This window comes from Globicephala melas, chromosome 12 (genome assembly GCF_963455315.2).
Source record: "Globicephala melas chromosome 12, mGloMel1.2, whole genome shotgun sequence".
Taxonomy (NCBI): Eukaryota; Metazoa; Chordata; class Mammalia; order Artiodactyla; family Delphinidae; genus Globicephala; species Globicephala melas.
The window spans coordinates 30,149,239-30,174,394 of record NC_083325.1 but is presented as its reverse complement, the minus strand read 5'-3'; the positions used below and the strand labels follow the sequence as shown (position 1 = coordinate 30,174,394).

Here is a 25,156-nt window from a genome sequence, read left to right as displayed (position 1 = left end):
CACAGGCTCCGGACGCGCAGGCTCAGCGGCCATGGCTCACGGGCCCAGCCCTCCGCGGCATGTGGGATCTTCCCAGACCGGGACACGAACCTGTGTCCCCTGCACTGGCAGGCGGACTCTCAACCACTGAGCCACCAGGGAAGCCCGATATGAATCTTTTGACTGTCACAGATGTTGCAAATATTTTCCCCATACTTTGTCTTTTAGCTTTGTTTATATGGTGGGTGGGGTGGTTTATAAAAATACAAATTTTGAATTTTAATGTAATCATATCTGTTAATATGTGGCATCACGATTTCAGACTTTCCTGCCATGCTTGACAAGGTCTTTCCCAACACAAGAGCATTAAAACTATTAATCTATGTTTTTAAATACCTATATCAATTTCCTTTCCATGTTTAAATTTTTGACAAATCAGGGATTTATCTTGTTGAAAGGACAAGGTAGTAATCCACCTTAGTTTTATTTCCCAGATGGCTAACAGTCTATTTTTTCCCCCAGATTTATAAGATGGCTGTTTATCCTGTGTTAAATTTTCATGCCTTTGGGATCTATTTCTGGATCCTCTAAGCTGTAGCATTGATTGGCCTGTGCATTCTGGACTAGTGCTCCACCCTTTAGTGACTCAAGCCTTATCACACTTTACCATTTGGTGGTAATCACTCTTTTTTTTTTTTTTTTGTGGTACGCGGGCCTCTCACTGTTGTGGCCTCTCCCGTTGCGGAGCACAGGCTCCGGACGCGCAGGCTCAGCGGCCATGGCTCACGGGCCCAGCCCTCCGCGGCATGTGGGATCTTCCCAGACCGGGACACGAACCTGTGTCCCCTGCACTGGCAGGCGGACTCTCAACCACTGAGCCACCAGGGAAGCCCGATATGAATCTTTTGACTGTCACAGATGTTGCAAATATTTTCCCCATACTTTGTCTTTTAGCTTTGTTTATATGGTGGGTGGGGTGGTTTATAAAAATACAAATTTTGAATTTTAATGTAATCATATCTGTTAATATGTGGCATCACGATTTCAGACTTTCCTGCCATGCTTGACAAGGTCTTTCCCAACACAAGAGCATTAAAACTATTAATCTATGTTTTTAAATACCTATATCAATTTCCTTTCCATGTTTAAATTTTTGACAAATCAGGGATTTATCTTGTTGAAAGGACAAGGTAGTAATCCACCTTAGTTTTATTTCCCAGATGGCTAACAGTCTATTTTTTCCCCCAGATTTATAAGATGGCTGTTTATCCTGTGTTAAATTTTCATGCCTTTGGGATCTATTTCTGGATCCTCTAAGCTGTAGCATTGATTGGCCTGTGCATTCTGGACTAGTGCTCCACCCTTTAGTGACTCAAGCCTTATCACACTTTACCATTTGGTGGTAATCACTCTTTTTTTTTTTTTTTTGTGGTACGCGGGCCTCTCACTGTTGTGGCCTCTCCCGTCGCGGAGCACAGGCTCCGGACGCGCAGGCTCAGCGGCCATGGCTCACGGGCCCAGCCGCTCCGCAGCATGTGGGATCTTCCCAGGCCGGGGCACGAACCCGTGTCCCCTGCATCGGCAGGAGGACTCTCAACCACTGCGCCACCAGGGAAGCCCCACTCTTCTTTTTATAGGATTTTCCGAGCCATTCTGAATTTCACCTGAAAGAACATTTTGCTCAGTCCTTATACCTTCCCCTGCTTTTGAGGAAATTACATTGAGTTTATCGATTAATTTGGAAAAGTTACCCTACTGAAGCTTTTAACCAAGAATAAATTATAGGTCTTCACTGATTTCAGGTTTTCTCTGATGTCTATTGGTAAAATTTTACAGTTGTCTTTAAAGGGGTTCTGCTTAAAGTTTGATTTTGCTGCATTTGCAAATAGGATTATTTTCTCATTATATTTTCATTGTTTTGTTTCAAAATTTAATGGAAATTCTTCTAGTGTTTCACCATGATACTGGTGCGTGTTTTGAGAAAAAAATCATTTTAATCATGTTAAATAAATGGCTTCCTATCCTACTTAACAGCTATTATTTTTATAAATCAATATTAAATTTTTATCAAATAACTTTTGATCTCAAAGTAATCAGAAGGTTTATATTTTTGACTCATTGATATCATGAAATATATTTAAAAGATTTATAATTATTAAACCATCGTTCAATACTAGGAATGAGCCCTCACTTGGTTATTGTGTATTATTATTCTAATGTTATGCTGGATACTATCTGCTAGTTTTCATGCAGCCTTTTTCATCAACTCAAAGTGAGATTGGTCTGAATGTGTTATAATTGTTATGGTTTGGTTTCCTTCTTTCACTCTTATCTGCAACCGTTTAGATAGCATAAGAATAGCCTGTCTCTTAAAGGTCTGAAAGAATTTCTGCATGAAACCACTTGGTCCTGATGCTTTATTTAGGCATAGTTACACAGATGTTAACAGGAGTTGTATTTTCACTGTGGAGTGTACCTTTCACCATTATAAAGTGACTCTCATGCTCGGCCTGGTAATAAAGTGGAAGTGATTTGGAGGAACTGGGGGCAGAAGGAAAGGACTGATTATTGCAATGACCCAGACACAACAAAGAGAGGGTCCAAAGTAGTCGCAGTGAGGCGGAGGGGAGGTAAATGATACAGAAATGTCACAGAGGTAGGTTTCGTCTTCGCTTTTTCGAGCAATCTAAGAAGTCAGAGCCTCGTCCTGCAAGAGGTATGTGTTTTCTTCTTATTCTTGAATTGTCTCATACTTACGTCATATATCATCAATTAAATTGTTAGCTCCAGAAGGAAGGATGTCTTCTAATTCTTTGGATCCTTTAAAGCCCACTCCTGGACATATACCAGTTAACGCCCTACCTGATTGATTGATTCATTCGTTACAATAGGATATTGTTATAATGCTGCTCACCAGGAACAGGGAAATTAATGGCATTATGTGTTTTCCGCATTAAAGTCACGAGATTAGAAAGAAAGGCAGAACTAACTGCAAAAGAGGAGTGAACAAAGCTGCAATATGAGAGAGGCTCTGTGGTGCTGATTATTGCTGGATGACCACCTCTCGTACCAACCAAGGGCTTCCTACCCCTTCTGTAAAGAGCACCGTGCAGGTATGATAACAACCACAGCCCTTGGAAAAGGGGTGGCAAAGGCCACCGCTTGAGAAAACTCAACTACTATTAGAATGACCACAAACTCTAAGTCAAGTGGCCGATCAGGGGGCTTTAACAAATTAACTGTGATGCTGGCAGTTCTCACGCCCACCGAATGCTTCATACGGACTGGTTTGGGGGGAGCTAAGCCACAAAGGACTGGCCTGGAAGGACAACGGCAGGAGACTCACCAGATTGTCCAGCATCCTCATGAGGGCCTCGAACTCGTGCTCCCCCAGCCGGCTCTTCTGCATGGGCCCGAAGGTGCTCCCCGCCCACTGCACGGAGCCCACCTCGTGAGGCCGGTGCTTCTCCTGTTCCAGGAGGATGAGGTTCTCCACGCCCCCCGCACTGGACAGAGCGGACACCTGTGCAAAGGGCAGAGAACGCTCAGCTCACACACACGGGTGTGCGCGTGTACACGCACATCCCTGCGCGTGTACCTGTGCTCCTCTGTGTAACAGAGAATGGAGATCGGGGAAGATTAGAAACAGAAGTGTCTGGAAAACTGAGCTGTAGTTGGTTATTTCCTCCCAGAGGAGAGCCCCTCCAAACTTGTAGGGCATGTGCCCATTTCCAGGGAAAGAGGTATTAGTATTTCTTTCCTAATGTCAGTTCTTAGGGGGACATAGCAAGTGTTAAACCTCAAGAATAAAGCAATGCAGAGTCCTGAAAAATTACCTGGGACACAGACCAACCTCAAATTGTGATTATTTCTGGGGAAGGAGGGAAGATGAGAAAAGGGGACTTCAATTCTTGTCTGTCACATTTTACTTCTTCCAGAGGAAAATGCCATTGATATTTGTTAAATCTGGTTGGTAGCAGGTGTCGATTATATGACTCTCTGCACTTTTCTGTATGTCTGAAATATTTCTCCTTAAAAAAAAAAAAAGGTCACTTGAAAGAAATAAGCTGCCTTCTAGGCCAGTGAAATATGAGTGTAGCTGCATGTTGGGCTGAATTAACAGGTCTGAAGGCAGAAGACCCCCCATGATGGCGTTATCCAGTCAAGGAAGCCCAGAGAGAGGAGACACATGAAATGCTGACAGTCACAGCCGGGCACTGTGTAGGCCTTAGGAAGCTTTTACCAGAAGACTTAGAGCGTTTGTCCCACTGTCAAGGCTCCATGGGGAGGGGACGATCCAGGTGGCTACAGGCAACAGACTCTGACTTTTAGGGCAAGTGGTGTGTGTATAAAGCAGGCAATTTTAGAACGATCCTAAAAACATTCATGAATCCAACTAATCTTATTTTCGAATTCCATGCTCATCTAAAAGCACATTCTATTTACTCCCTGTATCTGCCACTCAGATATAATTGGTCATGGTTTGGCTTCCTGGTAAGTCCAGAGAGAGATGGTGCTTTCCGAGTATTGTAGGTAGCGAAGCTGGAGTTTTACACTGCACATCAAGACCCCAGCATTCTGATTAATATTTGATATCCCATGTAAACCTGCTTGTTATGGGGGAACGGCTCTGACTATATAAACGTTCAGTGTTCCAGTTTTTGTGCCTGTTATTGTTTCACTGAAAATGAAAAGAATGCAGCGTAGCTTGCTGACAAACGCAGGTCTATGAACACATGAGGATCCTGGACACACTCCAGAGTGTGTTAAATTCACCAGTGTAACACGTGGCCCCTGTGAGACTTCCTAGAGGTCAGCCAGGCAGTGTTTCCAAGGTGACCCCCATCACTCTGTGAAGAGGAAGAAGCAACAACAAGCATTTCCATGCTCTCTTCATCCAAGGCATGTGTCCTATGGAAGCCTCCATTTTTATCTTAAAAAGATGACTCCACACCCTACAAATACAGAGACTTCGAGGTCTTTTATTCCGTTCTCTCACCAAAAATGAGTCCTTGTCTAGTATCCCTAGAAGTGGTCAGCTCCGTGCCTGTTGTCCAAATGTTAGAAGGGTTACAGTGAGTTGATATAGATTACCCTGAGTTGAAATCTACCTTTTTATTATGTTCATTCACTGGTCCCAGTTCTGCCCTCTGCTGACCGTGTTTTCTAATGCTGAAGTCCCTCACACCTGCCACCGCGGCTGAGCACCTGGAAACGCACTCTCAAAGCTAGTGAATCCCAGCTGGTTGATCAATTACCAAGTTCGTCCTGGACCCCTACCTGGCCAAGGCAGGGCTCCAGCTCTGGGACCCTGAAAGCCTGACTTGCAGTGCCAGCTCCCTGAAGAGAGGTCCCAACCTGACAGCTGACCTTTCCCACCGACGCTTGCCTGCCTGAGAGGCAGTGCAATGTGGTGTTTAGGACATAGGACCTGGGTACCAGGCTGTCTGGGTTTGGATCCTGGCTCTGCCACCTACTTGCTGTATGACTTTCAGCAGCTATTTACCCTCCCTGTGCCTCAGCTTTCTCATCTGTAAAATGAAAATAGTATCTACCTCGTGAGGATTATTTAAGGTAATATTCGTAAAGCACTTAGAATAGCACCTGGTGCATACGGAGTGCCGTAGAAATATTTATGATAAATAAATTCTGAGGTTTTACCATGAAAGGCTGAGAAGCAATACCCCCTGGAGACTGGTCATTCATAGAGGAGGAGAAAACTGCCCACACCCTTGCAAGAGCTGCCTCCTCTCACCTCCCCCTTCCCCCATCCGTTTCCATGGCGATGGGTAGCAGATGGAGAATCGCCTGAGCTTCTTCTCATCTGCCTGTGAACAGAGCAGGGAGCTGCCTCTCTCAGCAGAGGATGACCCAGTTTCCTGGAACCCCAAACTGATGGGGAGCAAAGAGAACGCTGTCCCCAGGAGAATGGAATAGGCTCTTAGCCTCAAACCGCTGAAATGACCATGGACGCATTTGCTTGTTTGCCAAGGCCACTGAGGGAGAACACTAGTCATGATGGAAACAGAATTTCGGTGCTGGTCATTTGACCAGAAATGACCCTTCCAGGGACTGCAGTCCCAACAGCATCTGCAGGCTGCCGTACCTGGGCTCTTCCGAGCCTTAATGCACCCACACTCTTCGTCCAATCTCTCCCGTTTTTTTCCCACAACTTCCAGCTTCATTTCACCCTCTAGAAGCCTTCCTGCTCCACCTGCTGAAAAAAATCCACTGGCGCTTTCCTCGGGTTATCTGTCCCCATCGCCTGATGCGCTTTTAAAAGGTTACATCAAACCAGTCCTGACTGAAAAGGAAGTGACAGCAGACAGGGCCAAGAGAAGCAGCTGGGGCTGTCCAGGAAAGTGGCTGGCAGCTCTGCCCTTCATCTCCCCAGCTGCTAGATGGCCCTCTTCCCTTTGCTTAAATTGCACAGTGGCCATTTCTGGGGATCTGGAGCCTGGGGAAGGCATCCTTCACCGTGTGGTGGGGGGGGGACACCCGGGAACCTCTCTCCATTCATTCTTTTTCATGAGATATTTTCTCATGGAAGCCTCTTCTTCAGAAGAAAGATGGGCAACTCTTCAGATGTGGAGAAGGGAAAGTAGGCATATCAGAGGCTCTGCCAGGTTCTAACAACACTCAGGGGTCAGAGTTCAGGGCCAGCATTATTGGATGGGGGATGGGGAGTCAGGAGGGTCTCACACCACCTCCTCTAACATTTCTTCATCACTGTCCTCTCAACATATCCTTCAAAAACCACTGAGAAAGGTCCCACTTGTAGAGCCTCCACTAGTGATGCTTCTGGGATTATCCCATTCTTCCCCCATAACACCCAAGAGAGGGGCAGGCCGTCTTCCGCGGGGCACTGCTCTGCCCAGACCAGCCAGGAGAGGGCAGATGGGACACCAGAAGGGCCCTGAAAAGAGCCGACTCACCCTGGAGCAGCTAGCCTCTCCCTCTGTCAACCGAGTCCTAAAAATACCATCGGCAACACCTCTCCTTGTCTGAAAGGCCATCCTCACAAGGTCTCTCTAGACCCAGGTCTGAGGTTGAGGAAATGGAGGCTTGCAGAGGGCAAGTCCCTGACCCCAGAGCACAGAGCACAGGCTGGGAAGGATGGAGCCCAGTCAGTCGTGCAAGACCCCCCTACTCACCTGACGGCTTGCCACACTGGAAGGAGCATACGCTTGGCTTATCCAACACTACCTGGTAATTTGATGAAACTACAGGATGTGTGTTTTCCTATTCCTTCTCCATCAGGTCTTCTAGGGGTCCCACGACTACTGACACTCCCCACCCACCCTCTATCTCATCCTTTACCAGTTAGGAGAACTTCACCATGGGCTCCCTGGACATCACCCTGGGGCTGCCCTGGGGTCAGGCCTGCCATGTCAACACTCTACTTTGGCCTTTCCACTTCTCCTTCTGGACTTGACCACATTCATGGTCTTTACAAACTACCCTTCTCCAAACAAAGAAAGGAAAGAAGACTTACCTGTGTGGTGTCTGTGGGGCACAGCTAGAGGTAACAGGTACACCCCAGGTTATACAGGAGCATGGGAAGTACAGTTCCTCCCACTGTCTTACTGATGAGCCCAGGCAGCTCCCCCTCCTGAGCACTGATCCCCAAGAGTTGGGTGCGGGTTGTTAGACAATGGAGGTAGAAAATTTTAAAGGTACAAAACTGATTCCAAATGTGAAACTTTAGAAGAATCAGGTGGTGCCAAGGCAGAGAAATAGGGTGAGGCTTTCAGAGGGCCCCACTCAAAGGTCTCCCTAAATCACGGCCCACGGGGCTGCCACCCTTGTCCCCAGGCCCCTGTCAGGGTCCCTCCTGGGCCCACACCCCAGAGGAACTTGCTCACCTGTATCTCACACGCAGCCTGCAGGTGGAAGATCTTATAAAACGCCTCCTCTACGGTGTCCCCCAGAGCAACCACTCCATGGTTTCTTAGCACCAGGATCTGCACAGGAGCAGACAGCCAATGAAAACTTTAAGCCTTCCAAACTTGAGTTAAGAGGGAGAGAGTTTTCATTTTATTCAGATCAATTTCATAGCCAATCCTGGAGCACACGCCCCCACCCCCAATTCCTTACTCATTCTCCCTGTACAAACACCGAATGCTACCCACCCACCCCATGAGTTTTAATATCCACCCAAACGAACGTTTAAAGCATCCACCCTAAAAAATTGAAGATGCTTTTGAAAACTGAGACTGAATAGCTTGGTGGATTTCTTTGGGCAAGGCCTGGGTTTTTAGGCCCTGAAGAGCTTAAAGTCTGAAAAACGAATGTTTGTGTTAAAGTGAATGAAATTACTTGCTGTTGAATACAAGGGTCCTACCTCAAAAGCACTTGCCCCCCTGTAACTCAGTGGGCTTGTGAGTCAAACCCAAGGGGGTGGCCCTCTGAGAGGTGTCTCTGCAGACACAGGTGAGTTGGGTCCCCTGTTTTCTGGCCCTCAGGCTTCCTCTCCACGAATTCCGTGAGGCCCTGGCAGCTCTAAGATCCTACAGTTCCATGAAAGAGGCCACAGTGACCTTCTAATCTAACTTACTAGTTTTACTAATGAGGAAAGAGAAGCCTAAAGAAACTGAAAGTCTCCCAGCTAATTAGGGGCAGAGTTGGAACCAGAACCCAGGCTCCCCCTGATGGAGCGATGTTTGTAGCTCAGCCAGGGGCAGGCAGATCTAAAGGGGGGAAAAAATCAGAAATGAATTTATATCAAGGTCCAGGTGCACCCTCCCTGTTGGAAACTCTTCTTGGTTGGTTTTATCCTTGAGAACTCTCTGAAAGATACCTAGGTGACACCCACCTGGGAGTTGGGCCACAGACCCACGTATCAGATCTGTCCTTGCAGCACCTGGGCTGGGGCCCAGTGGCCTAATCTTCACATCCACTCTCGCTGAAAACAGCGGGAGTTTTTTCGTCTCAAGAGCCAGAGAGATGGAAAGAGACCGTGACTTTTGCTCACAAGATTTTGCAGATCTTTTGTGAATGCCCCATCTCTTAAATTTTTGTACCATTTCACAACTGTGAACATCACCCCTCTCCTGGCACTGCTAATGAGGCTTCAGAGAATGGCAGGGATTTCTGCTCTATGTGAGAGATGGGAAGACAGGGACTCTCAGATGGAAAATGACTCTGGGAGTGAGTGCCTTTCAAGGAAGGGGGCAAGCGCCCACCCACCCAGGCTTGGCTATGAAACTTCCCATCCTAAGCTCAACAGCCCTAATTACATGCTGTTATAAAAGAGGCCTTCAGACTTAAATCGAGCAATAATAATGAGATTCTGTTTATCTCTATCAAGTTAGCAAAACAAAAAAAGTGATAACAGTCAAGTTTGGGGAGACTGTAGGGAAATGGCATTCTCAAGGACTAGTCATGGCCAGAGGAGAGGACAATTTGGTACTATGAAGTAAGAGTTTATCTTAATGAAGTAAGGAGTTTATCCTAAGGAAATCATCCCAAGCAAATACAAAGATGTAGCTGAAAGAATTTTCATCACAGAGTTGTTTATATTCGGAGAATATTTGGGGCAAAACTTTTCAATGTCCAACCATAGAGGACTGTGTAGGTCAATAGTGGCGCAGCCATTCATACAATGAAGAATAATTTAAACTAGTGATTAGAAAGTATTTAGTAACATACAAGGGTGTTTACTGTATATCGCTAAGGGGAAAGGGAGAATATATTTTATAATCCTAGTTTTGTAAATCTATATGAATAGTTATGGGGGTGTGCACCCAAATCGCAGGGTAGGGTGAAAGAGTTTTATGTCATTTGTTGTTATTGCTGTTTATCTGCAACTTATAAACATTTTCCAATGAACATTTGTCGCTCTTGTGATGTCGGTTTTTGACAATCCCACCCAGAGCATCTTCCCAGAACAGCTGAGCCGAACCTTGCAGGTGGGTCCAAGGCACTTCTGCAGGTTGATCCGATCGGCTTCCTGCTCCATCTCGCCGTTGAAGTCATAATAGGCCATGTCCCCCACCAGCAGGGCGTTGTGGGACACCGGCAGGAGGCCCCACTTCATGGCTGACACCTGTAGTGAGACGACGGAATGAATGTTTAGCGCAGCAGCTCCACCCCCCTCCTCGCCCCTCTGTCACAGTCGTCCTGGCCTCAGAGCAGCACAGTCAAGTTCTGTCTGGGGACGTGGCAGGGGAGGGAGCGAGCGCACGAGAAAAGGCACCCCCTCCCCTTGGCGAGGCTCCTGTTTTCTCACTACTTCCTCTAAAGCCTTTTCATCACACTTTTCCCAGCTGCCATGTCAAGACATCACCTTCTAAAACTGCTGCAAAGCATACGCTGGAGGGATGGCGTGCTGCTGCCCACCCCTGCTTGGCTCTTGTCCTAGGACCCGGGAAGAGGCAAGGCTGGTGGAGTTGGCACCAGGCAGGGCTGAAGCAGGGTCCAGGGTCCCTGGGGTGGGTTGCGCGAGACCCTCAGCCTTGGGTCAGTGTATCAACAGCCACGATTCTTCACTAACAGGGAGGCCCATTGAGAAGCCCCCATTTTACCGGCAACGGAGCAATGCAAGTGCCAGAGAACAGGGTTAAAACACAGGCTGAAACGGCCATGCCCCAAACCCCGCCTTTTATTAAAAGCAAGGAGCGTGGAGAGGTTAGGAGAGCCGCTCGCCCCCCTTCACTCATCTTGCCCCTCGTGTAAGCCCCGGCTCTGCAGAAATGGATACTTGGCACGAATACAACATGCAGTCTTAGTCCGAATTCTGGAAGGTCTGAGTGCTTGTAAGTGGAGTGATTTGCGGAAAAAACCACAGGCCAGTGACAGGTCTTTTTTGCCCCTGTAGGCATGTGGCCTGAGGGTGAGGGTTGAGGGAACACCGAGACTGGTTGTCTGCTGTCTTTCCAGGTGCACCGCAGCGTCTCAGGTAGACATGGAGAAATGCCCAGAGACCCTTGGGGGACAGCTTGCTCCTTGAGGGTCTTCCCTCTGCTCTCTCCCAGTTCCCAGACACTCGGAAGGTGCCGTCACCCAAGCCTGTGGCACTGGTTTGCGTATGTAGCAGGTGCGGGGTGCAGCAGGGAAGACTTTACACATCTTCACCTTGTCTCCCCTCACCTAGACTTCCATAGTTAGAAAATGCAGAGGAGGAGGTTCCCATGTTGGGTGTCCCCTCCTCACCTCGCTCTGAGTTCCAGGGAATCTTTCCAGAACTGTTTTATATGGCGAGTTTGCTCCTAGCTTGGGGGCTTATGTCTTTCTTCAGGGAGACCCTCAGAGAGACAGGTGCCATGGGTCTGCCGCCAGCCTCGGGGACTGAAATGCCGGCTGAAGAGCTGACACTCACCGCCGCCGTGGCCGGAGTATGCAGGTGGATGACACAGCGCACGTCGGGTCTGGCGGCGTAGATGGCCGAGTGCAGGCAGAAGCCCGTGGTGTCCACTGGGAAGCAGCTGCTGCCCTTCTCCACCACCTCTCCCAGGATGTTCACCTTGATCTGGGCCGGGGCGAAGAGAGACTTCCGGCCACCAGCAGGCAGAGGCCCCTCATTCCCCTCCCCGCAGGTGGGCCAGGCACACGCCCACCCACCTGTGTCCACTCTCCACCATACCACGGGCAATGGACGTGCTTTATGTGGGGGGCAAGAGACCCCATTCCTGCCTGCAGGGTGAGCACACAGGCTACTGGGAAACAAAGGCGATTATAATTCAGCATTGAAAAATGCTAGAGCAGAGTTTCTCAAACTATAGTCACCTGGATGCAACTAGAGATTATCATACTAAGTGAAGTCAGTCAGAAAGAGAAAGACAAATACCATATGATATCACTTATCTGTGGAATCTAAAATATGACACAAATGAACCTATCTATGAAACAGAATCAGGGACATAGAGAAGAGACTGGTGGTTGCCAAGGGGGGAGGGGTTGGGGGAGGGATGGAGTGGGAGGCTGGGGTTAGCAGATGGAAGCTTTTATATATAGAATGGATAAACAACAAGGTCCTACTGTATAGCACAGAGAACTATATTCAATATCCTATGATAAACCATAATGGAAAAAATATATAAAAAAAGAATGCATATACATGTATAACTGAATCACTTTGCTGTACAGCAGAAATTAATACAACATTGTAAATCGACTGTACTTCAATTTTAAAAAATTGATTTTAAAAAAAGAATCACCTGGAGATCCTGTCAAAATGCAGATTTGGATTCCGTAGGCCAAGAACTCGGCCTGAGAGTCTGCATTTCTAACAAGATCCCAGTGATAGCCCTGCTGCTGGTCCACGGACCACACTTTGAGTAGCAAGGTGCAAGAGGAGAATCATTCACAGAATTCTCTAGAAGCAGATAGGAGGAGGCTTTAATTCCTCCTATTAAAGGGAAGAACATCTAAACTGAGCCTTTTTCCTTTTTTTCCCACTTTTTATTTTGAAAAATTTTTAATCACACACAGAGGTAAAGAGGATCATATAATGAACACCCATTTACCAGGCACCGGAAAGCTAGGTCTTAAAGGACACATGGAGAGCAGTCACTGGTCTTACAATCTGCTTTTGACTCCAAGGGGTTGTGGGTGTCATGGTGAAAACACACGCGCATGCGCACGCACACACACACACACACACACACACACACACACACACAACTGCTGGTCGCTGCGGCTGACCTGGCACCTACCTAAGCCATGGCGCTGCCTAACATTAACAATCTCATAGAACATCATCCCCAGAGACGGCCACTTTTGACTGTGACACAGAAGACAAAAGCCACTCCTTAATCGCGTCTAAGCACAGACAAAAACAACTTTGTGTCAATGTAAAAATGCACCTGAACTCAGACTTCTTCGGCTTCTAAGCCAGTCCCTAGACTGCTCTCCTTTCCCCCCACCCCCGCACCCAGAATCTTTCCTGATCGAAACCGATTCTGGAAGTTTCTTCCTACCACGCTTAAAAGAGGCAGGAGGACAGAAAGGGGGCCCAGAAGCTCTCTCTCTGGGCACCGGCACTAGAAGAGTCTTGCACTGCTTTGGGACAAAGCACTGGCTGTTGTTCTAATGTATCCCCTCAGCTGGAAGGCTTCCCGACTCCCAGCCTTTGTCCAATCCCGGGCTCAGAGGCCTCCAGGCTCATCTCTTCTCCCCTCGCCCTCCCACTGCGCTTGCAGCCTGCACCTCCCATTTCGTCTCTTGATCACATCATGCTCTGCGCTCAGTTTGTTTTGCGTCCATGTGACTTCTCTGTCCCACTAGACTGCAAACTGCAAGAAGGACAGGATGGCAGTGGCTGCCTTGGAGATGACCTCTCACCGTAGGAGCAGAGAGAGACTGTCATTTCAGCAAGAAATGGGTGGTGACAGGCCGGACCGTACTCACCAGGCTGGATGCTGTGACTTCGTTGCACGAAACTCCCTTAGGGCTGATCAGGAAGTGGTCCTGCTCCTTGCTGACCCTCAACTGGAGGAAAGACACGTGTTCTCAGAGGCAAGGAGGGAGAGGGGTCATTTCCAATGCCATACTGCTTGAATCCCCTCTTTCCCTAAATCCACTGCACCCAAATCTTCCCCCCAAGAGCCCTTACTTCTCCCTGACCCATAAGAGATGAAGAGGACTCAGCTTTATTTGGAGCTGGGGAAATGGAACTACAGGAGGAATCTCCCAATGGTCAAGGGTAGCCCTAGAAATAGGATCCAAAAATTCCTTGCTCCTCATCCGGATAAGTGCCCACTGGGCAGGTTATCTGTCTCAGGAAACCACAGTGGTTAGAAACCTTGGAAGGGCTCGTTGAATTTTGGCCAAAGGCCACCAGCAGTGCCATGGCCATACCAAAGATAAGGAGTTTTCCCTTTGGATTTGGTGGGGGTCACACACATTGCCCCACCTCACCCCCAAATGCTCTCCTTACCGTGACGTAGGTGTCACTCAGCTGGGCCCAGCCATACAGGTCCAGGAGGCGGTAGACACTGCTGATCTTACACCGCATGAGCCGCTCCCCCTTGGCCAGGTTCAAGGAATCGGCTGTGTGAAGGTCATTGATGGGCGTCATCATGGAGAAGTCTGCAGGGGCACAGGGCATCTTTTGGGTCAGGGGCTCCCGTCTGCCCTCCCCTGCCCTGCCCCTGTCCTCTCAAATTCTCACTGGCACTACAACCACACACGAGACTTCAGGAAATTCAACATTCTTTGACCCTGACTCCAGAGGAGAAAATCCACAGAATGGATAGCTGTGCCCAGTAAGGTCCTCTGCTCCTTCGGGGAAGAATGGCATTGCTTTCGGTCAAAAATCATGGCCAGACTCAAGGCCACAGAATGAAAGTTTCTCAGAAGGCCAAGCTGACCACAAACCCTAGAGATGGACGTTGAATAAAAGCATAAATAAATTTCTGAGTGGAAATATGAGTATATTTTATCAGTTTTAATGAAGAAGTTACTAATCATTATCATATTGTTTTAACTATACCATGTAATATAACTTTTTCTCTAATTTGGAAACAGGGCAGACAGAAAGTCAAGTCAACCAGGAAGTAAATTCGTCAAGTTTTTCTGACAAGTCATGAACTTCCAGAAGTCAGTGTAGCTGTGCTGGCTGAGGGGCTGGAGGCCTCAGGTGGGCCACATTGGCTCCCCTCTGGATATGCAGTCCCTTGGTTAGTTATGGCTCTTTTGGGGAATTCAGAGGGATGTGGAAGTAATAGGGAAATGAGCCTAGAGCATCTGATAGTCAGGGCACCCAGAGGGTCTAGGAGTTGATGCTCAGTCTGTCCCATTAACCACGAAGACCGCTGCCTGCATGCCTCAGGAAGGCAGAAGAGGGCATCTGAGCCCCAGAACTCCAATTAATCAGTGTCTAGGAGACAATAAAAGAATCAATAGGAAAGGGTTCCGGCTTAAGATGATGTCTGGCCGGGAGCCTCCTGATGCTGCCTCTCCCAGCTTCCCACTAAAACCGTTAATGGATTAAAATGCTCTTTGGAAGCTTCCACCAGCTCTATAAACCTCACTGTCACACCATGTGATGTATGTCCTCTATCAGGTTTGCCATTAGTTGAAATGACGACACGGTCTGCAAATATGAGGGTGGACTGGGGGCCAAAGCAAGCAGAGCAAGCCTTGAACACCCCATGTCAGGAAGATGCCCCCAAAGGGCCTGTGCCCACCAACGGTGGTACGCCTCCAGTGCATGTGTCCAGTACACGAAGTTGACAGGGACAGAAGTGGTCCAAAGGCCCAGCTAAACTGGCAAGGGGAGCAACAACGAAACCCAAGAATCAAGGGTTTCTAATTCAAACTGACCAACCTGGGATGCCTGCCTCCTCTCTAGTTCCCCAGATAAGTATTTACCTCTTTGCTTCACCCCTTGCAGCCAGCTGGGAGGCATAAGGCCCCCAGGCAAAGCTGGAAGGGAGGGAGGCTATTGTTGGGAGAGCCTTCAGACCCAGAGTCCTTTGAATCCTTCTCTTAGAAATAACTATGGAGTCCCAGAGATGGCAGGAGGCCAGAATAGGACTGAAAATACTCACTATGTCATGTCCTCTGTGTCCTGTATCAAAGAGTCCCCTCCCCAACCCTGTGGAGCTTCCCCATGAGGACTACCCACCCACAGGCCCAGAATAGACCAGAGGGATCCACAGGAGTCCCCAGTCCTCTGTGCTCAGGGTCTTCATAGAAAGAACGCTTACTGTGACCAGCCTCACTAAAGTGAAAATCTAACTGGGCCATTATTTCAAAGTACCTAAGAAAACACAGAAAAAGATGAAAATCCACCAAACCCCCTGAAAGCTAAGCCTGAAGGACACACTATTTAGAAAAAACCAACAAAAACAAAACAACCAAAAAACCCAAAACCAACCAGGCAAAGAAAATTCTAAGGCAAATGGACAAAGAACAACCTCTCCGGGCTTGAACTCCAGACACGTGAAAGGTTCCCTCTCCACATTCCCTGACTCAGATACCCTGGCACCAACAAGATTTTCAGGCATCCAACTGTTTTCCTGGCAGTTGCTGATCAGTGAGGTGATAGGAATGCTGGTCAGCCCTAGTTCTCTCTCAAAAGGAAGAGTATAAGGTCAGAGATATGAAAATGATGAGAAAGAATATGGTAGATATGGGAGACAAAGACCAGAGGACCTGGCATATAAGTTATAAGTACTGATATAATAGAAGAAAAAAATTCAGAATTGAAAAAAAGACCTATATATATAAAAACTGAAAGAACTTACTGCATTTCAGGAGAGAAAAGTCCATTAAAAGAAAAGCCTACAATTATATGCTTCCTGACACAGTCGTGAAATACAAGGGTAAGGGGGAAAATCCACAAGCTCCTAGAAAAAAAATTGGTTACCTACAAAGGAACCAATAATAGACTGTTTCAGACTTCTCTGCTACAGCAACAGATGTCAAAGACAATACTATAGGAGATTTAAAAAAACTAACAAATACTACAATAAAGTGACACAAAACAGGTAAAAATAAAGGGACCATCAAAAGTATGCCAAGGCAAATATAAACAAAAAGATAAATAGAGCCATAACATGATCAAAGTAGAAGCCAAGGAAAAGGATATTCTTTTGGACAAAAAGGATCATTTTGTAGGTCATTTTACATGGATTAAAGGCATAATCCATAATGAAGATATAGCTATAAAAACATGTATACTTTGAAAAGCGTTTCAAGATATTCAAAGCAAAAGCTATCAGAAACAGAGAGAAATGAATAGAAATCAAATACAGTGGGAGACGTTAATTCTTTATAAAATCAAAAACAATAAATGAGGATGAAGATTAAATACTATGTCCCAGAGATAGAGTCTACACCCATATATCATTTAAGTATGATATTATTAGGGCACAAAGAAAATCTCAATAAATCCCCAACATAGACATTAAGTAGGCTACATTGTCTAAACATAATGCAATAAAACTAGACACTATCAACAAATCTTTAAAAGAATACAAATTCCAAAGCTTAGAAATGAGAAAACACACTCTCAGAGTGTGTTTATTTTATTTTAGAACAAAAATAAAACCAAAACAGCAACTGCAAACTACCTAGAAATTAACAATAAAGGAAATACTACATGTCAAAATGTATGGGATAAGACCAAATTTATACTCAGAGAAAAAAATTCATAGTCTTAAATGCCTTTATTATTGAATTAAATATGAAAATAAATCAAATCCATTCTATTCTATTGTAGAAAAACATAAAGAACAAAATAAACCAAAGAAGAGTTACGGAAAAGAATTAATGAGTATAAAAACAAAATCAATAAATCAGAAAACAAGAAAGTTAGTAGAACCAATATGTAAATCCAAGAATTGGCTTATGTGAGAAGATCTATGAGGAAACCAACATCTGGATTGGCCAATAAAGAGGAAGTGGGAATACACAGCACCGGGAATGAGAATGGGATGTCATATCCACAGTAGAAGGTTTAAGTAGAAGGTTTAAGTAATAAAAATAATATTGTAAATCAGGCTAATAATTTTTTAAAGGCACATGAAATGGATTATTTTATATAAAATATGACCAAAATTTACTCAAGAAGCAGTAAAATAAAATTTTAAAGAATTTTAAATGAAACAGAAAAAAAATGTTATCCAAATATTCCATATCTGGATAGCTTTATAAGTGAATAATAAATCTTAAAAGAGCAGAGACTTCCTATCTAATTTAAACTCCATTAGGGCAAAGAAATGGGTGGGGATCACCCTGATTCATCTTAGGAAATTATAGTCTTAATACCAGTACTAAACAAAGGCTGCCCAAAAAGTGAACTGCTTTTTATCATGTGTATGGATGCAAAAATTAATAAAGTTCCAGCAAATCAAAGCCAGAAGAGTATTTTTAAAAGAATGCATCAAAACCATGAATGATTTATTTCAGGAATGAAAAAAAGAGTTCAATATTCAGAAATCTATTAATATAATTCACCACATCAAGGAAAGAAAAATCAATAAATACCCAAAATGCATTTTATAAAATTCAATATCCATTTCTGAGAAAAACCCATATTGAACTAGAATACAAAGATATTTTCTCAACATGATAAAGAATAACTATCTCAAACTCTTGTGGTGAAAAAATTTCCATTGAAGTCAGAAACAAGACAAGGATGATTACTCTCTAATCTATTATTAAACATTGTTCTGAGAGTTCTAACGGATGCAATGAGAAAACTGGAAAAATAAACCAAAGGGTAAATGTTGGATTGAAGGATGCAAAATGACCATTATTTGCAGATTATGTGAGTTTTCTATATACAAAGCCCCAAAGAATTGAGAACATACCAGAATTTAAGAGTCCAGTAAGCGGCTAGTTTAAATAATATATAAATACATATATCTCCAACGATTTCCCTAGATGACAGCTATAACCAGAAAAAAAGTTGAATGGAGAATCACTTAAAATGACAAAGTTACATAAAATTTCCAGGATAAACTTAACAAGAAATTAGTAAGGACTATAAGCAAATAACTACTAGCTTTTCTGATGGACATTTAAAAAGATTTAAATAAATAGAAGACACACATCATTTCTGAAAAGATTTAAAATTCGTTTATGCACGTATTTTTCAAGCACCTGTTATATGCCAGGTGCTACTTTTCTAAGTCCAGGACACTACTCTAACGGTGAACAAAACATACATATATCCTCCCCGCCATGGAGTTTACATTCTAATATAAAGTTGTACATTTATAAATTCTCCACCAAATTAATCTATTCATTTAATGTAATCCCAATCAAAATCCCAAAAGGAATTTTTTGAGGTGGATGGAGAGACCTGACAAAATACTTCTAAAGTCATTTTAAAGAATCAACTTAAACAATGGTTGAGAAAAATTGGCAAATGAATAATTAAGGGTATTTTATTGGATGATAAAACATAGGGAAGGTGTTTCTAAGTATGCAATCAAAAGCAGAAAACACAAAGGAAAATAATAATGGATTCAACTACATGGAAATTAAAGAATTCTGCAACACAAAGATATCATGAACAAAATGAAAAGGCAAAGGAGACACTGGAAAACAATCTGCAATGTATCTGACAGATAGTAGGGAACTAGCCTTACTTTATGATTTTTAAATCTGTAAGAAAAGAATATGCAAGTAGAAAAATTGGCAAAGGATGTGACAGGCAATTTAGTACAAAAAGAAAATCATGCCCAATATGTATATGAAAATATATTCAATCTCTATAGTAATCAAATGCAGATTAAAACACAAAGTACTATTCATCACCCATCATATCATGAGGATGAAACAAATGGTAACACAGACTACAGATCAGGGTGGAGGAAATGGGTACTCTTGCATTTCTGGTAGGAATGTAAATTCATTCCATCTTTCTCCAGGGTAATTTGGCATTATGCATTGCTGCCTTTAAAACATGCGTATAATTCAGTCTAGCAATTCTACTTCTAGTAATTTATCTTAAGAAAATAGTCATGGATATACTCGCAGATTTATTTACAAGGATGTTTATTGCATTGTCATTCATAATAGCAAAAAGTTGGAAACCACCTAAAAGTCCAAAAATGGGAAACTGATTAAATAAACTGTGGCATATTCAGCCATGTACAGAAGAGTATACATCCACCAAAAATTATGCTATAGAACCGTATTTTATTATGTGAAAAATTAGTCAAGATATGCTAAGGCTATTAAATTTGTATGTATAATGCGATTCCACTTTTTTTGGCATAGTCTGTATATGTTAAGAGAAAAAGGCTGGAAGGATATACACCAAAATATTGATAATAGTAATTTCTTGGTTGTAAGAACACAGTACAGTAATTTTTATTACCCTTTCTCAACTATTTTCCTAATTTTCAACTATAGTCCTATATTCATCTTGCTGAGGGGAAGTATTTTTCGATGTCTGTTTCTTAAATGTTGTGGGCAGAGCTTCAGAGCCAAGGAAGATGTGTTCGTGCCTAGCCCTGGCTGCTCTTGGCCCTTGTCTACGGAGTCAGGTTGGCCCGTCCAGTGGGGTGAGGAGACAATGGCTCCAATGGCCTCCCATCTGCCCCCCCCCGCACTCCATCTCCAAGGGAGTGACGCCAGGGGATTGAGGGAAGATCAGCCTTAGGGCTGGATGCTGTGAGGACACAAGGATTTTCTTAGGTTCTGTGCCCATAGCTCGAGTAACAGAGAGCAGAACCCTAACTCTCCACTGTCCACTCCTGGGCCTCAAGCAGCGGCTGTGCAATGGTGCAAGGGACCTTGAGTTGCAAAGCTCTTCCCTCCATGCTAATCCGCTTACGAGGGGTGGGGGTGGAGGGACCATACATAGGCCGCCCTGCCTCTCATTGCAGTGACACGGTGTCATCCTCCGCCCGCCCCCAGCAGAACCCGAACTGGGTTCTCCCTTAAGTCTCCAGCACCCCCTGCCCTCCGATTTCTGGGCATCAGGGGTAATCCTCCTGGGCTCTTTAAATCGCAGCAGCATCAGAAGCAGAGGCAGGTATCTCTCTGGCTGCGGCCCAGCTCCCCCAGGTCTGTTAATGCAGCTGCAGCGCTCACTGCGTAGGCCGGCGGCAACCAAGCCGCTTCTGACTGCGCCTTTCCCTCCCCCACTTCCACTACCTCTGCTCCTGGCAGCTCCCCAGCTCCCCCACGTACTCATGGAAGATGTTGGGAAGACTGCGTGGGAGGTGCTGGCCATGAAGTCCGCGATCTGCCGCAGGGCCCAGATGTTGGAGGAGTTGTTCCCCTTCTTCATCTGCTCCTGGATGAGGCCTTCCAGCTCCTCCCTGAAAGACTGAAGCAGGCCCCCGAGTCACTGATCCTCCCAGTGTGCCTCTTGTGGAAGACAGAGGGCCCCTCTCCCAAGTGCCCACCCCTAGCCCTTGGGTCAGCTAGGCTAGGACCACATGTGGGATATCTAGGTCCCAGGGGGCACCGGGCAATCCCACTGGGACCTCAGGAGCCTCCCCAGACTGCTGTGTGGGGAGCAGTAAGGAGATGCTGGGAATGAATCCTGTTCCTTTGCCTCATGGGCAATACTCCAGACTCCTGGTCCTTCCTGTGTCTCAGGGATAGCCTAGACCCCCTCCCCTGCCCATCCAGCAGACATGGCAGGACTTCACTTTAGTAATTAAAAGACTTTTTAAAAAGCAGAATTGAATGAAAAAGTATGCCATCTTTCCTGTCCGCTAGCCAGGCCGATGGCTCTTCTGGGCCTCAGTTTCTTCATATTCAGGATTTGATGACCTCAGAGGTCACTTCCACTTCTGATGTCCCGCTACTCTAAGCCGGGCTTTTCAGACCATCAGGCCACAAATAGGGCATGCCTGTCCACCAGGTGGCAGCAGGGAACACTCAGGAGGAAATGGGGAGTCACTTAGGTGTTGGGGAATCTACAAAAGGACAGAAGAAGCATGACCTCCTCCTGTCCCCATCTCCTGCCTGAGAGTAGAGTCCCATCCTTCAGGCCCCAAACTTGGGTTGGTACTAACTCTGCCACTTCTCCTACCACACCCGCCATCCCTTCTAGTCTCCCTCAGAGTTTCTGTCATCCCAACGTTTTTAGCAGCTGCCATTTTCCTCCAGACTCCCCAACATGGTGTCACCTGTCACCAAGACCTCGGGCCCATCCCCCTTAGCACTCCTCTGTGAGGCCCGAGCATTCACAGTGTGCTCTCAACCAGGGTCTCAGAAAAGCCGGGTAGTGGCTGAGGCAGATCTCATCCTGGCAGGTACCTGGAGATGCCAGCTCCGCCCCTGAGCTTCCCAACACTTAGGATCATGCACTGTTGCCTGCGGACCCCCCACCTTTACTGCCCTGAGACTCCCCCTTGCCTCTGTCCACACTGCTCTTCCTCCCCCTCCGAGGGCCTGCACCACCCTCCTGCTTCACTGGTCCAGTAGGCCCACCCTCCACCCTCCATCCTCAACGCACCACCTGCCTCAAGGAAGAGCTCTGTGTCCACGCCAGGCAGGCGCCAGCTGATCTCCAGACTCCAGCCACGGCTGGGTGATCCGGTCTTGCCCGCTGTGCCCTCCACTCCCCCACCTCCTGGGGTTTTCAAAGCCTTATTTGCCAGGATGGAGTTCTTTGTGGCGTTCAGAAAAGGGAGCCCCAACCCTCCCACGTGGCGCCCCCCGGTGGCCGCTGGTTTACTCGAATTGTTACAGCTTTCGGTGAAGAGGGAAAGGAAGACTGGAAAGTGAGGCTCAAGAAGGGGCACAAGAAACTGAGGCGGGGCTCCTGCCTCTCAGACCCACCTCCTCCCGGCACCGAGCCAAACCACTGCATATAAACCAGGCTTTGCCCTCCGCCAGTGCTAGGGAAAGACACACACCCATGTTGCCAGAGCATCTTGCTCGGAGAGCTGAGAATTGCTCCGACCCTGAGCCAGCGGAAGCGGAGTTATTTATCTTTCAGGTTCACCGGCTGAATCAGCGTCCCCCTCATCTCCCCTCGCCACACCCTCTGCTGCCTCCTTTCTCCTCCCCCGCCCCGCCGGGGCAGACCCCGCTCACCGGGCTCTGCAGGATCATGGTGACACGCTTCTTCTTCTCCATCAGGTTGAAGTCCTGCCGCAGGTCCGCTGCACGGTTGCGAAGGCGCAGGTACTCGGGGTCGTCCTCGGAGAAACGATCGAAGTACTGCTGCCCCTGCGCGGACGGCGGGGAGGCGGCCTCGGGAACAGGCTCTTCACTCATTGTCCTGGTGGGTTTACAATCCACTCCTGGAATCCTGCAGAGAAAAAAGGAGGGTACTCCCAGTCGGGGTACGCGCCTCCTAAGGCAGAGGGCTTGGATTCGGGGAGATTCGCGGTGGGAGGCGGCTCTTCCCTGGAGGGTGTGAGCGGGGCAGCGGGTTGGAGGGCTGGGCACCGCGGCTGCCGGCCTGTAGGGCGTCCAACGAAGTGAAAATGTGTCACCGGCTCGGGGTCCCCCACCCTTCCCTGCCTGACCCGCCCGGCTTCGGCGGCCACACTCGGGTTCAAGTAGACGGGTCCTCCAGTACGAGCGCGACCTGCAAACCTCTGAGGGCATCTTGTGATGCTTATCTACACAGTGTAAAGCTATTCACTGGGAATTCGTACTTGATCTAAAATGTAAACCCTCTAAGAAGCCTCCTAAACACATTCGGTGGGAAATCCACAAAACTGAAAAGAGAACGGGTAACTACTAAAAGGCGGGAAACGCTTTGAGCAGTGCTTTTCTTCACAACTTTGACTTTGCTCTCGCCTCTGCAAAAGAATTACTGGTGAATCGGATTCTGTAAAACATGTCTCACTGGAGAATCAGATTCTTATTCTAAGTTTAAAAGAGGTGTGCAATTTTTATTAATGGAAAATAAGTTTCTCCTAAACCCCAGTAAATAAATATTGAGAAACAGTGAAAGAATAAACACCGGGCTTCCCTGGTGGCGCAGTGGTTGAGAGTCCGCCTGCCGATGCAGGGAACGCGGGTTCGTGCCCCGGTCCGGGAAGATCCCACATGCCGCAGAGCGGCTGGGCCAGTGAGCCGTGGCCGCTGAGCCTGCGCGTCCGGAGCCTGTGCTCCGCAACGGGAGAGGCCACAACAGTGAGAGGCCCGCGTACCGCAAAAAAAAAAAAAAAGAATAAACACCGTTTGAAGGGCACCACATTGCTGGGCTGCCCAGAGGCCCGTATATATTGACCTGGTCCCTGGAGGGAGGGCTAGGGCAGTGTTTGGAAAGTTGGTCTGGGGAAAAGCCACATGTTTTTTCTACTCAAGCAGGCTTTTTTAAATGCCTGAACGAGGAATGAAGGAATGGCTTCTATGGCCATATTGGAGCCCTTCTGAAGAAGGAGGCTGCCATTCAGCCTCTGCTTCCCAGCTGTGAGACTCTGGCCATGACAGCCTCCCTCTGTATCAGCACTGCTAGGCCCTCAGATCGGGGTTGTGCCCCTTCAACATCCAGAGGGGGTGGAGGCTTACAGAGCTTCAGCCTTCTCCCAGTTGGCTGAGCCCCTTCTCAGCAAAAGAAGGCAAGTGACTGGGCTTCCCTGGTGGCGCAGTGGTTGGGAGTCCGCCTGCTGATGCAGGGGACGCGGGTTTGTGCCCCGGTCCAGGAAGATCCCACATGCCGCGGAGCGGCTGGGCCCGTGAGCCAGGGACACTGAGCCTGCGCGTCCGGAGCCTGTGCTCCGCAACGGGAGAGGCCGCAGCAGTGAGAGGCCCGTGTACCGCAAAAAAAAAGAAAAGAAGGCAAGTGCCTTGACTGAACAATAATTAGTTTTTGAACACAAGTACGGAGATACCAACGAAAGAGCTTTACCTGGGGTCAGGGCACCTGGCTTTCATCCTTAACCTGACCCTCCCTCACTTTGCCTCTGGAGTCTCCCATTCCAGAAGGAGATGGAGCCTCTCTTGTTCTCTCAGAGCAGCTGCTGGCCTCCCCAGATCTGATCTGCTCCAACCCCTCAGCTGATCCTGTTAGCCCAAGCCTTAGCCTTCATTCCAGCCAACAGCTCATTACGAAAGAGGCCTTGCTGACAACCAGGAAAACATATTCTTGTTGTCCATGAGCTGTCTGTGATCTCTTCTTCCAGCTTCTGTCAGCACTTTACCCTCCACCTTATAGCTCCTCTGAGTGGGGTGGGCATGAGAAATGGGAGTCCATCCCATCAGCCCAGAACACTCAGGTGATTGATTGATTGATTTTATTATTATTATTTGCATTCTCCTTTGGAGAAGGCAAGTAACAAGTTCAAGGGAAGACACATGGATAAGGTCCTTCGAGGGTCAGCTGAAGCTCTGAACCCTCGGCCTGGAGCAGGGATCTCAATCTTGGGTGCACGTTGGAATCATCTGGAGAACTTTGAAAAATACTGGTATCAGAGATTCTAATATTATTAGTCCAGGGTGTGACCTCATCATCAGGATTTTTAAAAGTTCTCTGGGTGATTCTAATGGGAAGCCGGGTTGAAATACCACTGGCTAGATGTCAGTTGCTGTATCATGCAACAGAAGGCATCCATTCCAGGTGCTGGCCATTTCTAGCAAGACTGCCAAGGTGGCACTGCCTCCCGTGGCTGTCCAGCCCTCCTCCTCCCACTGTATTCACCAGCTGCCACCACACACCTGACCTGGGGCAGCAAGAGGGCTCCAAGTGCCACCACCACCTGCTTTTACAAGTTTACAAAACCATGACGTCTGATCTTAATTCCGTCACTAATTAGTCAGCTCCTTGTGAAAGCCCTCACCAGATCTCCCCCAGTTA

The 25,156-nt window shown here is 47.0% G+C and overlaps 1 protein-coding gene across 3 annotated transcripts in view; it reads right to left on the bottom strand.

Moving 5' to 3' along the window:
• Positions 1–25,156, bottom strand: part of ADD2 (adducin 2) — a 109,817-nt gene that overhangs the window by 20,022 nt on the left and 64,639 nt on the right. For all 3 annotated transcript variants that reach the window (XM_060309847.1, XM_030877493.2, XM_060309846.1), the window contains exons 3-10: positions 22,441–22,657; positions 20,578–20,716; positions 13,859–14,010; positions 13,330–13,410; positions 11,300–11,449; positions 9,884–10,027; positions 7,845–7,943; positions 3,326–3,502 (exon numbers count right to left, since the gene is read on the bottom strand). In XM_060309847.1, coding sequence (XP_060165830.1) covers positions 3,326–3,502; positions 7,845–7,943; positions 9,884–10,027; positions 11,300–11,449; positions 13,330–13,410; positions 13,859–14,010; positions 20,578–20,716; positions 22,441–22,623 — 1,125 coding nt within the window. In that variant the 5' untranslated portion in view covers positions 22,624–22,657. The remainder of the gene's footprint in view (positions 1–3,325; positions 3,503–7,844; positions 7,944–9,883; positions 10,028–11,299; positions 11,450–13,329; positions 13,411–13,858; positions 14,011–20,577; positions 20,717–22,440; positions 22,658–25,156) is intronic.